This window comes from Mirounga leonina, unplaced genomic scaffold (assembly GCF_011800145.1).
Source record: "Mirounga leonina isolate KUSES-001 unplaced genomic scaffold, KU_Mleo_1.0 Mir_493, whole genome shotgun sequence".
Lineage (NCBI taxonomy): Eukaryota > Metazoa > Chordata > Mammalia > Carnivora > Phocidae > Mirounga > Mirounga leonina.
Window position 1 is genome coordinate 917,191 of NW_023270780.1, and position 15,905 is coordinate 933,095.

Here is a 15,905-nt window from a genome sequence, read left to right on the forward strand (position 1 = left end):
CTTCTACCCTAAGTGCATGTGGTATTAGTTCCTGCCTTAAATTCTACCTAACGACTACAACACCTCACCAGCTGCTCTCCCTGCCCCTAATCCTTGCCTTCTCCACTACAGATCTGCCTTCAGATTCATCTTGATGCAAGGTCTGACCAAGTCATTCCTGGCTACAACGGCACAAGTGAGGGCTTTAGAACTGAACAAGACCTGAATTTGATCCTAGTTAAGCCACAAACTATTTGTCCTTATAATAATTACTGTATCTTCTCCCTGCCCTCAATTTCAGAAATTCTTCTTGCAGAATTATTAGGAGTAATTGAGATATATAAAGCCCCAAGATGCTGTAGGCTTAATTTTTTCCTCTCACACTGTTGAAAAAACTTTTCACTCCCCATCAACTACAGAGCCAAGTCCAAACTCTTCAACTTGGCATTGAAGGCCCTCATCATCTCTTTCCAACCTACCTTTCTAACGTCGTTTTCTGTGCCACGCATTAGATGCCAAACGGCACCCATGTTTCCCTGCTTTGTTCACACAATCCTATCCTCATGGAATGGCCTTCGTGGTCCCCATACCGTCTACTTGTCCAAATTTTATTCACACTACAAAGCCTGAGCTCAGCTGCTATCTCTACCATGAGGTCTTCCAGTACTTTTTTAGTAAAAAAAACTGCTCCAATCTTGAATTCCAATACTACTCTACCCCACATTAAGGTGCCCCTCACCATCCACCTTCAGTTATGGACATATGTGTGTATTTCCTCTACTAAATAGTGGGCTCCTTGACTGAAGAATTCCTGTTTGATTCACTTGATATTCTATAAGGCCCTGAGGATGTTTTTATATAATATGAATCAAATTAATATTTGATGAATTAACATAAATATACATAATGAAAAGAAAATAGCAATGTCTAGAACAACAGTTTGCCTGAGTCTGCATTCCTTTATATATTCAGCTTCCCTATAAGGACCTTAGTTCTTTCCTTGTTGAGTTATAAGGAATCAGAAAGATTCCGGATTCTATTTGTTTCCCAGATCCCGACCCACACCCCTGACTCAGATCCAGTGGTGTATTGGAGATGGCTCACACCAGCTTGTGAGAACCATTTCTGTTCAAGACTTCTCAACTTTGCATTCTGTGACAGCACATTCATGGCTTGAAATCAGGTATATTGGGAGTATTTACACCACAAATAATAAACAAAAAAATCAACAAATGCTACAAATTAGGGCATTTTTTTTTGCCAGAGAGCAAATTTACAGCATACTACTGCCCAGATCCAAAATTCTGCCTTATCATTCTGCTAAGGAAACCTTGAGATGCCCATCATGGCCCCCATGGAAAATGACCCAGCCATGCTCTCTAGTCTCTCACTGTCCCCTCATGCAGCTGGTAGGGACTCGGGGGCCTAACAGAACTCTGGAGTCAGAGTGGGTGAAGAATTAGATGGTTACACCACCAGGTTTTCTGTTCTTCTAGTGCCTTACCTTTCTGTTCTGGGCCTGCCCTTAGATAGAAACCATAGCCATTGCTTCCCTTCTTCATCTCCACAACCCGGGGCTGGTGGGGTAGCAATTTCAAACTGGCTGTTTCTCTCCTGAATTTTATCTTCTGCTCAGCATGGAGCTTGTCAGTCTCCTTGTCCACCAGCAGGAACACGACTCGGCTTCCGGATTTCTTCACCTGCAAGAGCACACACAGGTAAGACTGCCAGCCGTCTCCAAGAACAATGCTGGCAAGCAGGGAAGTTTCTTCCTAGAGGCACACAGTCTCCAGACTCGATAGAAAAGATGGAATGTAAGGCCCAAGTTTAAACTATGATACTCCCACCTACCATCAGTAATAGTCAACACTATCCCCACGTCCACAGTTGTGTATGCCCGCACCCACACAGATGCTAACTGAACCTACGTGACAGCTAGAATTCAGAAAACCCAGAAGGGTACTTAAGTGAGGTACTTAAGTCTAGAAAAGGAGTTTGGAAAATCAAGTTAAGGTCTATTTTGAAAAATTATTCTACCAAGAAAAGATAAAGTTGGTCAGTGTTCAAGGTTCCATATGACCTCAAAGGAAAACCTCAGAGTATTATCCATGTGTCATGGAACTGTGCTGGGATGTAAGATTTGGGCTTGATACAGACATTATTCGGTTGGTTTCTACTGATCTGAATAGAAGAACGGGTCTTCCAACACTCCCCATGTGTAGCTCTGTATCCCTCACCACATTGGTTATCTGCCAGCTTGTATTAAAACATTTTAGTAAAACACCGACTTTGTTATAAATTCAGAGGGGGCTCCCAATCAGGTACAAATAAGATCCAGAAACTAAAGTTAACGATTCTTTAGAATGCTTCTCTCCGAAAACATGAAACTAGCAAAGGCCTTATTCCAAAACCCTATGTTAACACTGCTGACACCACTAGTGAGTCTGTTCCCTCTTAATACAAAGGGTTCGTTAACTTCTCATCATTATATTCCTCCCATCATAAACTACCATTCGTGTCTTCCTGTCACTTCCAACAAGAACAGAGTGAAAGGTAAGAAAAGTACCCCTCTGGGCTATACCTTGGCAACCACTTCCTCATGGCTGGCATCTTCGACATTCTCTCCGTTCACTTCAATCAAGTGATCACCAGCCAGGACACCAGCTTTCATAGCCACACCTTGAGGCGTTATATCCGTCATGTACACTCCCTTTTTACCTGCAAGGGTGTGGACAAGCATGACAACTCCATTACACAGAAAGTCCAACTATAAAGGGTTTTCTCCCAATAATGTAAAATTACAACTTCCAGTTTTAAAGCTAACTCGAATAGACTTGGGCTTCTGATCTAGAATTAAAATTATAGCTCCTAGCACAAAGCTTGACAGAGACATTATTCGGTTGGTTTCTACTGATCTGAATAGAATTTCTGAGCCCAACTGAAGGCAAGGAAGGAATCTCAGAGGGCAGTGGCCTCTTGAGCCAGAAAGCACCAAGCCATGTCCATGCTGCATCATTGTATCTTACTCCTGTTCTTCGTCTTTGTGGAATTAGAAGGCATCTGCTCCATTCTGTCTTCTTTAATTAGTACCATCACCAACCATCACATACCAATGAAGTCACTAAATCTCGCTCATGCAGGCTTAAGAGGACAGAGGCACAGAACGGCAGGGATGTATACACATGTACAGTCAGTCTAGATTAGTAGATGATGCGATTTAGGTGCTTCTTATAGAAATGCTGTCAATTCTTTCCAGATATTAATATTTCAACCTAGGCAAAGGGTAGCTTCACAATGACAAAATAAATCATTTGTAAGGAATAACAGTATAAACTGCTGCCTTAAAATTTCTCCCATTACCTTGTTATGTATTTGTCATGAAGAAAACATCTTCTTCATAAAGCTAATTTAAACCATTTATTATGTACATTAGCACAAGAGTCAAATGAATAAAATCTGAATTATGATAATTTTTTCACCATTTTGCTGATAATGGACTTCTAAGAAATGCCAAGCTTCCCTTGACCACCTGCGCCATTATGTTTAATAATGGACAAACTTGAGAAATACCTCTTACAGCTAATTTATATCACTTACTATAGGTTAAATAAGCCTTGGAAACAATTTTATGTTTACTATTGGTCTGCTATTTATTACTTACCCAATTATGACCAGCGCTCCTCCAGTAGCAGGAAGAACATGGGAGGAGCAACATTCAAGGTAGAACCAAAAGGCTTATATAGCCTCTATGGCTCTAACCTAAATCCCAGAGACACCATCACAGAACCACGACCAACTGAGCAAAAGCCAGCCTGCATCTCTGAAATTCTAGAAACAGAGCTTCTAGTACTTGCTGATGGACGCACCTTAGAGCCATGGAGGCTAGGCCACAGCTGAAGGTCCTATTTCAATGTCACGGTGTTGGGGGAGGGATGATTAGTAGAGTAGCATCTGTGGCAACTATAACAGGGTCTGGCCCATCAACAGGTGCTCAAGAATTTGTTGAATAAATGATTACCTGGGCACTCAGAAGTGTAAAGATATCATCCTTCTTCAAAAGTAGCTCTTATAAAGAATCTCTTTTTTCTTGCCTTTTATTCCCCCTTCTCCCCTCCACCCTCACCCTAAGGCAGCTAGGAAAGAATAACAAAGAAGCATCAGCCCTCTAACCCTCTGGCCTCCAAGGCTCAGCCTAACAAACACTGGGGGACAAGAGTGACTAGTGGCCCTCCCCACTCTGTGCTGGGTCCAGTGTTTTGATCCTTCATTGCACAATTGTCAAAGCAAGGGAAGGGCCAGGGAGGGAAGGAGGGATGGAGGGAGAAGCTGCAATTGGATAGCCACAGCATCTGAAAAGTTTGTCAAAGAAGTCAGTAACCAATAACAATATCTTTCTTCTGGAAATTCCACCCTCGACTCACCTTGGACAGTTTTCAGAGAGAAGCCATAGCTGTTCCCCTCCTTCACCAAATAGCAGAGCCGTGGCTGAGTCCGAGTCTGTGCTCCTTCGTTCATCACAGCAGGCAGTTTCTTATCATTCACACTCGGCTCTTTCTGACTTTGACCCAACTCTTTCAAGTCTACCTGCTTTTTCATTGCTTTCTCATAGGAATCCCCATCCAGGACTAGTAAAGTCACTGAATTCCCACTCTTTCTGACCAGATCTACAACCTAGGAGGAAGAAAAAGATAACTAACCAAGAACCTTATCAGCCACCATAGGGGATGCTCACCATCTGGCTCATTCACTGGATCTAGAGATTCTTGAATGCTGACCCCTGAAGCCCAAAGAGTCAGCAGGTGGTGCTCCAGCCATCTAGACCCCATCCCTCCTAAGATCCAGGTACAGATTGGAGGGGGCAGGGCTCTTGCACTGTTGGAACCCAGAGTGTGGCCGAATCCTAGCTGGGCTAATGGAAACAGCCTGGTGTAGTGAAAGGAGCATCCACCAGGAGGTAGGCAGAACTGGGGTAAGGTCAGACCCTCCCATGTGTTCACTGCATGAACACATAAGCAAGCGAAGTTCTCTGAGCCTTTGAGCCCTCTTCTGTGAAATGGTGATATGTGACCTCATGGGTTGTGATGAGGGTTCAACAAAATAATGAATATGAAATTGCCTAGCATAGTTCCTGGCATATAGCAAACCTGATGCCTATTGGCTCTGACACTATTCAATCTAGGAATAATTTTACAGTTCCCAGTTAATTGGAGGGGACTTGATTAGTGGGCAGAAGGTATAGCCATAAAGGGGTCTGCCTTGCCAGTGGCAGCTGGGAAATCTCCACTGACCCCAAAAACTTATCAGCAGAGATGTGGAGGCTAAAGAGATCCTAGAAGAAGAACCCCAGATGTCCCATTCACCTGCATATGCTCTTCCTTGTCCACAAAGACACCATTGATCCTAAGAACTCGGTCTCCATCCTGGAGGCCCGCCTCCTCCGCTGGGCTACCCTTCTCAACTACCCGGACCAGGTGGCCAGCAGTGTCCTTCTCAATTCGCAGGAAGAAGCCATAGCTTTGCCCTTCTTGTTTAGACAGCTCACATTCTCGTGGATGGAAGGTGGAAGCCATTTCTGTGATGAAAAACAAATGGATAGGGGCACCTGGGTGGCTCAGTTGGTTAAGCGACTGCCTTTGGCTCAGGTCATGATCCTGGAGTCCCTGGATCGAGTCCCGCATCGGGCTCCCTGCTCGGCAGGGAGCCTGCTTCTCCCTCTGACCCTCCCCCCTCTCATGTGCTCTCTGTCTCTCTCATTCTCTCTGTCTCAGATAAATAAATAAAAAATCTTTAAAAAAAAAAAAAGAAAACAAAACAAAAACAAATGGATAAACCCATGGGAAAGAAAATCTGCTTGGAGAGAGAACCCTTGTCCTCCCTCTCCCATGATCCTGTTCTTCTAACCATGCCAAATCTAGACTGTAGCAACACTGGGGGTGTAGAAGGCCACCTCCCAGGACTTGCTAATAATTTCCAAGTCTATTTCCCAAGGATGATCTTTTTACTTGAGTTTCAGACCCATGTATTTGGCTGGGCCCTGGACACAGATTTTTCAGCTTCAATAGCTCCAAAACTAAATTCCTCTTTGTCCCCTGATCTAAAGAAAGTAGGTTTAAATACCTGACCTAAAAATTTTAAGAAAATCCAAGCCCACCTTCATTCAAATATTTGAAGAGCCTCCCTAGTCCTCAAGGACTAGGTCTTGAGGATAAATCTGTAACCTATCCTTTGCCTCTCATATCGGGGAGAATGTATTTTTACAACAACACATAGTGAGTGATATGCTAGGCAAGAACAGAGTGATAAGGCAGAATATAACAAAGGGCGTTGGGAGTAGGGAATGGGACGGACAGAGTTAAGAATGGCTTCCTGGGAAAATGACTTTCCTATATGACCTGAAGGACTAGTGGGAGTCAGGTGAGGTAGGACCGGATCAGGAAGATGTCAAACAAGTGGAAACTGAGACACCAGCCCTCAGAGCTGGCCTGATCTATTGGAGAGGAGATAGAAAAGTGGTTGACCAGGACCCTGAAGTTCTCGTCAGAGCAGAGTAGGGATGCCCCCCAGAGAAAGGACTCCTGGGGCCGGGTCCCACTTCTCCCGCCTGAAGCAGCTTCTGCTTCCATCCATCCTGCCCTTCCTTTTGCCCCACTGCCAGGAGCGAGGTCCTGGGCCACAGAAGAAAGGACAAGTGCGAAAAGCATGGGCTGGGGCGTGGGCACCCAGTTCCTACGGGGAAGGCTCCTGCCAGTGTCATCCATCCCTCTTGGCTGAAGCATTTTCTTTCACAGGAGAATCAGAATGGAAGCCAGAATGGCTGGTGCAAGGCAGAGGCCTGAGTTCCCTACCAGTAAATCAGAGACTAAACCTTCTGTCCCTTCCCTCCTGGCGGGACAGGAACAGAGGAGCGCCGAGGGCGTGGAGGGTGCGGTGGAGGAGAGACAGCGAAGTCCTCCAGGCCCCCTAGCAGCCACAGCGTAGCGATTCCAGATAGCCATCTCTGGCCTTCACGCCCACAGAGACACCCAGTACAAACGGGGCAGAAAGGCTCCCACTGCCCGACAGCTTGGCCACTCAGCAGTCGGCAGCCACACCCCCAGCGGCACAAATGACTAAGCAGTCGAGGAAACAAACAAATAGACACCGTTTCAAGTGATCTCTCGCCAAGGGCCCAGGGCCTGAGCCCTCCCCACTGCGTCCCCAGGGAAGAGAAAAGTGGAGCCACAATCGTGTGGTCAGCGGCCACCCCTGGGGGAAATTAGCAGCTCTCGGAGCATGACCTGCTGCCAGAAAGACACCACTTTGGGAGGAGACGGGGAAGAAGGGTACTGGGGGGAACTGGGCACCACCAGAGGGGGGCTTCCTCACATTCAGGCACCTGGGTTGCCTGAACCTTTATTTTCCTTTCTGCTGAGCATCTGGCCTGCATGTATCAGTTCCATTTTCCAGCTCAAACCCACATCTATATCCAAACTCACCTCTAGATCCCTCTCAACTTTCAATTTCATAGGACTAAAAACTGGAAAAAACCAAAGCCCTCTGAAATTTGGAGATAATTATAGAGAAACTTCAACCAAAGCCCACAAAATCCGCAACATGTCCTAATAATCAAAATAAAGGCCATTCAATGCTATGTTTTCGTCAAAAGATGAGACGGTCTGTGGTCAACATATGCATGCTCATTTCTAAGGCACCCACGCCCAAAATTCAGCCATCTCACACCCTGGGTGTCAGCCACAGGATCATAATCGCTTTCTCTGAAGGTCTGCAAAGATAGAAAGTGAAACCTCCTTGCCAGCCAGACCAGTCCCATGTTTAGGGAGGGGGTAAGAGGCATCATTTTCCTAGGTCTCAACAGACACACAAGGAAAGACAAAGCTCTATTTCTTGGCAAAATCCCAAGTTGTTTTTTTATTTGGTGAAAGTTTTCAACCAACCAGACGGCAATCACTCAGATCTGCACTTGTGTCCTGGAAGCCTCGGGCACTGGCTGAGAAATGGCTCTGAGCCCCCTCTGGCCTCCTGCCCCCACGCCAGCCCCTCCCCACAAAGCAGCCACTGGTGCTGGTGCCCATATGCCACGCTGATGAAATACTGAACACCTTCAACCATAGCAACAGAGAAAAGCAGATCAATGCCCCAAAAGCCGGGACTTCCATGGGACCCTTGGAGCCCTAAAACCGTTTCCTTTGCCATCTTGCCAAGTGACAATTCAACTAGGAGCCGAAGGGCTGGGCTCTGGTCCAGCTCCAGACCTGGGTTCATCTGGTGTTACTCTGGCCCCTAAGTCAGGGTTGGGACCCGTGACTTTAGCAAGATTATCACTGCTCCGTGATGAGGATGCCTGGGACTCTGGAACACAGGGCCTAAGAGGAAGGATCTTTGTATTTAAGGATGCTCATTCCAGTTTCTTCACCGCCATCCCCATCTTCTGCTTCCTGAGAAAATCCAGATCGGACCCCTATGGTGGGCAGGTATTTAACTAGAGAAGGCATATGGATTTCTATAACACGGTACCAGCAGTCATCCAGTGCTGGAGTCCGTTAAATCTTGAGCAGGCTTCATTCCCCAGTTCAGATAGCCAAAGTAAAATACTGGAAATGAAAGAAAGCTATAACCCCTGCTGAGTTCTGGCAAGAAAGTCAACTCTTGGCAACAAAGTTGCTTGCCTGTGGGAAAGAGAACAAAGTGCTGCCTGGTGGTCAGGGCGGAGAGCCAGAGATTTTTTTTTAATCAATCTTAATTATTAATCATACCTTCAGACCCTACCTTCCTCCAAAAGAATTAGATTATTGCTACCAGGAAAGAGAATAATATGCCCATGGTCAAGAAGGATCGTTTGGCACACTTTAGAAGTTGGGGAGGTGAGGCAATGACAACAGAGGAGAGTGGGTAGGACTTCTGGATGTGGCCAGAGAAGAAAGAATTGAAGCCACTGGGCTATTTTCCACAGGATAGAAATAGCTGGGGGGACCCAGAGACTCTTTTGAGCCCAAGGCAGGTCAAGACTTCTCAGCTCCCAGGCAGCCATCAACATGGGCCCATCTCTGACCCCTAGTCAAACCCCTCACCAGCAGCCTGCACACAGAGCAGAAGTCTGAACCGGGAGCTATTCCAGAGAGGAGCATGACCTACATCAACAAGACCCAAAAAGCCAGGAAAGTTCAGCTGTTGGCTGAGGCTAAGAAGTCATCTCATTTTCCCCTCCATTTGTGCATTTGGGGCTGGAAGCTGCAGGACTTTCCTCAGCAGGGCTAGCCAAGGAAGCAGTGAGACTCCATTCAGTTGATCCCGGTGCCTGTGGGACTTATAGGGAAGTGTGCCTGTCCTGTCACCTTGCACATCAAAAAGTTCTCTGTTCTACCAAAAAAAACCAATCTGATTGTTAAAACTGGGCAGAGGACCTCAATAAACATTTCCCAAAGGGATACATGAAAAGCTGCTCAACATCACTAATCATCAGGGAAATGCAAATCAAAACCACAAGATGTATCATATTACACCTGTCAGAATGGCCAGTAACAAATATAAATATATATATATATGTATATATATATATATATATATATTACTCAGCCATAAAAAAGAATGAGATCTTGCCATTAGCAATAACATGAATGGACCCAGAGGGTATAATGCTAAGTGAAATAAATCAGAGAAAGACAAATACTGTATGATTTCAGTTATATGTGAACTCTAAAAAAGGAACAAATAAAGCAGACACAGACCCATAAATACAGAGAACAAACCGATAGTTGCCAGAATGAAGGGGGTGGGAGATGGGCAAAGGGGGTGAAAGAGAGTGGGAGGGACAGGCTTGCAGTCATGGGGATGAAAGGTACAGCGCAGAGAATACAGTCGATGGTACTGTACGGTGACAGACGGTGGCTACACTTGAGCATAGCACAACACAGTTGTCCACTCACTAAGTTGTACACCTGAACTAATGTAACACGTGTCAACAGGGGCGCCTGGGTGGCTCAGTCGTTAAGTGTCTGCCTTCGGCTCAGGTCATGATCCCAGGGTCCTGGGATCGAGTCCCGCATCGGACTCCCTGCTCGGCGGGAAGCCTGCTTCTCCCTCTCCCACTCCCCCTGCTTGTGTTCCCTCTCTCGCTGTGTCTCTCTCTGTCAAATAAATAAATAAAATCTTTAAAACAAAAAAACACTGCGTCAATAACTATACTTCAAGAAAAAATAAAAATAAAAAAATAGACCATTCTCTGTTCTAAGATAATGGTTATATGTGGAAATTTCTTTTTTAAAAAAAAGATTTTATTTATTTATTTGAGAGAGAGAGTGTGAGAGAGAGAGCATGAGTGGTATGAGGGGCAGAGGGAGAAGGAGACCTCCCGCTGAGCAGGGAGCCAGACGCGGGGCGGGTCTCGATCCCGCGATTGCAGGGCCCTGGAATCCTGTGACCTGAGCCGAAGTCAGATGCTCAACCGACTGAGCAACCCAGGCGCCCCGCATATGTGGAAATTTCTAATTAAAAACTATCATAAAGGGGTGCCGGGGTGGCTCAGTCGGTTGAGCATCTGATTCTTGATCCCAGCTCAGGTCTTGATCTCAGGGTCATGAGTTCAAGCCCTGTGCTGGGCTCCACACTGGGCATGGAGCCTACTTAAAAAAACAAAACAAAACAAAAAAACTATCATAGGCATGAATGCTCATAAGCCTACCCAGTACAGGAAACAGGGGTGGGAGTGAAGGGATCTTAAAGCCATTCAGCTCATCAAAAATCCATGATCTAAAAATATTTGAAAGTCTGAAGGTCAGTGGGAGCCCAATAAAAACACAAAGCATTTCTCAATACAAAAGTCACTGAAACATCCCCTATTCCAAAACAGAGTTTGTCTAACACCTGTGAGCTTCCAGGTATTATTTGGTAAAAGAATCCTGAAGTTACTAAAGATCAGATAAAACACAGTCAGGAGAGATCAAATTCTGAGGGAAAAGAAAGGACAGCTCCTAGAAAAGTAAATAAAGCAAGAATTGTAGGATTTTCATTCATCTCCTCAATCCTGGGAGTTGTCCACTTATGCCCAAAGGCGCCATCTGGTTTCATCTGAGTGAACAGATATACTTAACTGAAACAGCAGAAATCGAGACCTTCAGGTGACGCCAGCAATAATAAATCACGCTGCCATTTGAAAACTCACTACGTGTCAGGCCTGATACAGAACCTCACTGAACCCTCACCATCACCTTACAGATTTGATTTTTCGGCCCCCACCGGCCCCCAGAATTACCTATAGAGATTTGTAAAAATCGGGGCGCCTGGGTGGCTCAGTCATTAGGCGTCTGCCTTTGGCTCAGGTCATGATCCCCCGGGGTCCTGGGATCGAACCCCGCATCAGGCTCCCTGCTCAGCGGGAAGCCTGCTTCTCCCTCTCTCACTCCCCGTTTGTGTTCCCTCTCTCGCTGTGTCTCTCTCTAATAAAAAATAAAAATAGATGCTTACGCCTCACCTCAGATCTACTGACTCAATCTCCCAGCTTGAAACCTGAACATGCACATTTTGAAAACCATCCCCACTAGCTTAAGAAACTAGTGCTTAAAACCACTTGCTGCTTCTAACTCCTGTTTCCTCTCCTCAGTCTTGGGATAACACCTTCATGGGTCAGAGAGAATGTCAAGGTTGGGTGAACTATTAACAGCCCCCTTAAGCTCACCTTTACTCAACATGAGAAACCAAGGGGGCAGCTAGGTTAGGGGAGGCCCTTGCCACACTCTGCGGCCTTTGGGATCCAGCTCTGACTATAGCCAATGCCCTGGCCAACAGTATAGGAATGTGGGGCCACCTTTAGTCTGGGCCTTGTGCCTCCCTCTGCAAGTCCCAGGTCCGAGCCAGACAAACAGAATCAAGCAGATGAAAACAACCTTGAACAGTTCCCATGTGCTCTTTGTTCTATGAATTAAGTGTGTGGGGCCACTCCCCGGCCCCTAAATCTAACCATCTTAAAAGCAGAGGCCACGCCTCCTCCCCCATCACCCTGTAGGTGGAGTCTCAAGTTCCATTCTTGTCTAAGGCCCTACCAGTCATCTTGTGATGCTACCAGTCATCCCGTGAGCCCCTGAGGAAGAGTGGTGCTTGCCCGCTCTACCTCACAGTTTCTTGCTCCCTACCAACCTCTTCCCCTCCTTAGTTTCTTCAGTTAGCATATTGGAGTGGGTGAAGTCTATTTAGGATCATGAACAAAGGTCCTTCAACTTTCTCCTGAACATCAAAAAGACCTAGGACCCCAAACCTGATTTCATTAGTCCATGCCACCAATGTTTGCCTCACACTTAAATGCAAAACACTCTTAAGTGGTCGATGGGATAAAGTTAAAAACCAGCTCTATTCTCAAAGGCCTAGTTGAATAGGGGTGAAGGAAAAGTTTTAATACAAAAATAGCTCCCACTATGAACAGAGTATAAATGCCATAAGACCTACAACAGGGGACAGGCTCAGGAAAGCTCCATGGATTAGGTAGCACTTGATGTAGACCTTGACAACAGATAGGTAGGATTTCAGCAGGTATGGAAGTAGGAAGAGAACATTCTAAACAGAGAATAATGTAAACATCAGGCGTGGAAGTGGCAATGTTCTGGGGTATGGTCAAAGAAGAGTTAAGAACTCAGCGTGACTGAGGGACAGCCAACATGTCCTTCTGTCATGGTGACACATCAGGCTGCAAAGGCCAGCCCAAGGAGCTCGACGCTTACAAGCAGAGGGATGACAGGATCGGAGCTGGGCTCCAAGGATCGCAGGTGGGATGAACCGGAGCAAAGATGCCCCGTGGGAAGGCCAGGTGAGAGGCTGCCGTCATAACCCTCCTCACAAGCCGTAAGGCCGTGCCCTAGGACGGTGGCTGTGAGAACAGGGGCGAGGGGCCAGTGGCGAGCAACTACCGCGAGGACAGATGCTATCGACTCTTCGATCCCGTTCCCTCCGATTTCTCCATGCAGAGGTGGCCACAGACGGGGCAGTTTCCATAACACAGATGTCCAAAACACTTACTTACACTCACTGTGACCACTGAGCAGGAGGTACGGCCGCTGTCAGGGGCCCCTGTCCCCCTCCCAGCCTCTGCTGGCCTCGCCCCCAGGCAGCTTGCCGCGGGGAGGGGCCTGCGCCGCGGGGAGGGGCCTGCGCCGCGGGGAGGGGCCTGCGCCGCACTGAGCGGCCCATGCGCAGTACGGTCACCTGAAGCCAGCGCTCAGTCTGAACTCGGCTGTGCTTTAGGCTCCTCTCCGTTCTGAGCTACGAGGATACTCTCCTTCTGCGGTCATCTTCCCATTCTCTCTGCTGCTCCATAAAGGCCATGGTTACTTGGATTTATGACCTTAGCTCAGTTTTTCCTGCCGCCCAGCTCTGATAGCTCTCCTCCTTTAAGCCCTAGACTCCCCTTCTGTGTGGACTGAAGGGTCCCTCCCAAAATTCCTGTGTTGAAGTCTTAACCCTCAAGGTGACTCTATTTGGAAATTGGGCTTTACAAAGAGATAATGAAGGTTAAATAAGGTCACAGGGAGGGGAAGTAATCCAGGAATCCTTGTAAGATGATGAAGAGACACCAGGAGTGCGTGCACCCAGAGAAAGGCCATGTGAGCACACAGCAAGAAGGTGGCCATCCGCAAGCCAAGGAGAGAAGCCTCAGAAGAAACCAGCCCTGCCGGCATCTTAATCTTGGACTTCCAGCCTCTAGAACTGGGAAGAAATAAATTGCTGCTGCTTAGTCCCACACACATTCCACCGCCCAGTCTGTGGTATTCTGATTATAGCAGCGGGGAGACGAATGCACCTTCCACTCGGACTGGCTGTTGCCAAGGGAAGGCGTCAGACAAAACCAAGCTCATGCCTTGGTGACTAACAGAAAAGTGATACCATTAAAAGATGATGTCATCATGACAAACGTGACGGCAAAGTTTGAGATGGGCTTAAATCAGAGGACTTGCAGAACATCCTGCAGGTAGATGGGAGTGTGGGCCTGGAGCTCAGGGACAAGGGACTCGGGGAGGCACCCGAGTAGGAACGTGGAGGGACGAGGGCCCAGGATAAGGCCTGGGGTAATCCTATATCCAGGCAACCAGAAGAGGAGGCAGAGAAGGAATAATCAGAAGGCCAAGATTTTACAGCATAGTCAAAACTAAAAGAAGAGGGGCGCCTGGGTGGCTCAGTCGTTAAGCGTCTGCCTTCGGCTCAGGTCATGATCCCAGGGTCCTGGGATCAAGCCCCACATCGGGCTCCCTGCTCAGCGGGAAGCCTGCTTCTCTGTCTCCCACTCCCCCTGCTTGTGTTCCCTCTCTAGCTGTCTCTCTCTCTCTCTGTCAAATAAATAAAAATCAAATCTTTAAATAAATAAATAAATAAATAAATAAATAAATAAATAAATAAATAAATAAAATTCTGGGGCACCTGGGTGGCTCAGTCGTTAAGTGTCTGCCTTCGGCTCAGGTCGTGATCCCAGGGTCCTGGGATCGAGTCCCACATCGGGCTCCCTGCTCGGCGGGAAGCCTGCTTCTCCCTCTCCCACTCCCCCTGCTTGTGTTCCCTCTCTCGCTGTGTCTCTGTCAAATAAATAAAATCTTTAAAAAAAAAAAAAACTAAAAGAAGCATTTCAAGATTGTAATTAACAATGCAAAATGACGTTAAGAGGTAAAGCGAATGAAAACCGAACATGTCACTAAGCTTAGAACATGGGAGTCGAGGACGGAGAAGGGCCTGAGAAGATAGTGAACGGGAACAGAGGCAATGAATATAGACACATCTCGAAACAGATGACGGAGAGAACTGGGATAGCAGCTTGAGGGGAAAGCAGGGCTGATGGTTTTATTCTGACTGAAGAAAATGAGCAGCATGTTGGCGTATCAAGGGAGGATATGGGGAGCACAGGAAATGGATTTCACCTCGATGGGATGGAATATTTCCACTAGGGCAGAAGTTACATAAAAAATGAGAAAAAGAGGAAAAGGAGGTCACTTACCTCAGCTCCAATCTCTCCTGCAGAGTAAGACAAATCGGGAACTCTGAGGCTATGCACCAAAATGTCAGTTTGAGGTGGGCTCAAACTGACAAATCGCTGGGGCTGGTCAGGAGAGGCCTGTGGAGTTTCTGCTGTATGGCACCAAGACAGCTGCTGGGAGGGGACAGGAACCCAGAACGCCGGATCTGCCGATTTCTCAAGAGACTCTGGAAACCCAGATTTATGCAAGATGTCCCCACTGTAAAAAGCTGACAGCTATTTCAAGTATTTAAGAAACTCTGTGTAAACTCAACAGAATTGAGCCCCTGGGCTGGCAGTTTATAACCACTGGCCAAAAAGGACTTCCAATAGCCACGGCATTGTTTCACTACAATGAGTCAACAAATTGAATACAATTTTCTAAGAAACAACTTAGGTTAATTTTTCTTTTCCCATTAGATAGATAGGCCGATCTCATTAACTGATAGCAGACCAGTCAGGATGGCTTCTTGTGGCTTTTTCTCACCACAGTGTCCATCAAGATTAGAAGGAGAAAGTGGTAACTTTTATCCTAAGTCGAGGTTTGACATGTTTAAAAAACAGAAGGCTCGGAGATGAGGATTGCTATACTTACAATGAGCGCAGAGCTGGAATGTTAGACCAACGTGAGTTGGCGGGTAAGAGGAGCCCGAGGGTAGGGCTGGAGAGATGAAGAGTGTCAGGCACTGGCTGAGCAGGATGAATGGGGAGAAGGAGGAAGGGGCGGAAGGAGTTGTTTCAAAAATTAAGGGGTCGACACAGGAAAAGTCATCTTAAAAGATCTGTAGAACAGAGTAATTTCTAGTCAAAAAAAGTCTGAAAGAAATGTCTACGTATGTAGCTAATGTGAAGTGGAATTGGTATCTTTATTTCCTTCTTCCCACATCATTCAAGTCTGGGTAAAGGACATCAGTAAGAACAAGAGTTTTAGGGATAACCCAGT

At 46.6% G+C, this 15,905-nt stretch overlaps 1 protein-coding gene across 2 annotated transcripts in view; it reads right to left on the reverse strand.

The window, feature by feature from the left end:
* Positions 1-15,197, reverse strand: part of PDZK1 (PDZ domain containing 1) — a 31,131-nt gene extending 15,934 nt beyond the window's left edge. The window contains exons 1-5 of one of the 2 annotated variants that reach the window (XM_034989852.1): positions 14,945-15,197; positions 5,340-5,551; positions 4,401-4,650; positions 2,561-2,697; positions 1,484-1,679 (exon numbers count right to left, since the gene is read on the reverse strand). In XM_034989852.1, coding sequence (XP_034845743.1) covers positions 1,484-1,679; positions 2,561-2,697; positions 4,401-4,650; positions 5,340-5,549 — 793 coding nt within the window. In that variant the 5' untranslated portion in view covers positions 5,550-5,551; positions 14,945-15,197. Of the gene's footprint in view, positions 1-1,483; positions 1,680-2,560; positions 2,698-4,400; positions 4,651-5,339; positions 5,645-14,944 lie in introns of those variants that run through there. The other variant, XM_034989851.1, reaches the window with a different exon arrangement.
* Between the last annotated feature and the right edge of the window lie 708 nt (positions 15,198-15,905).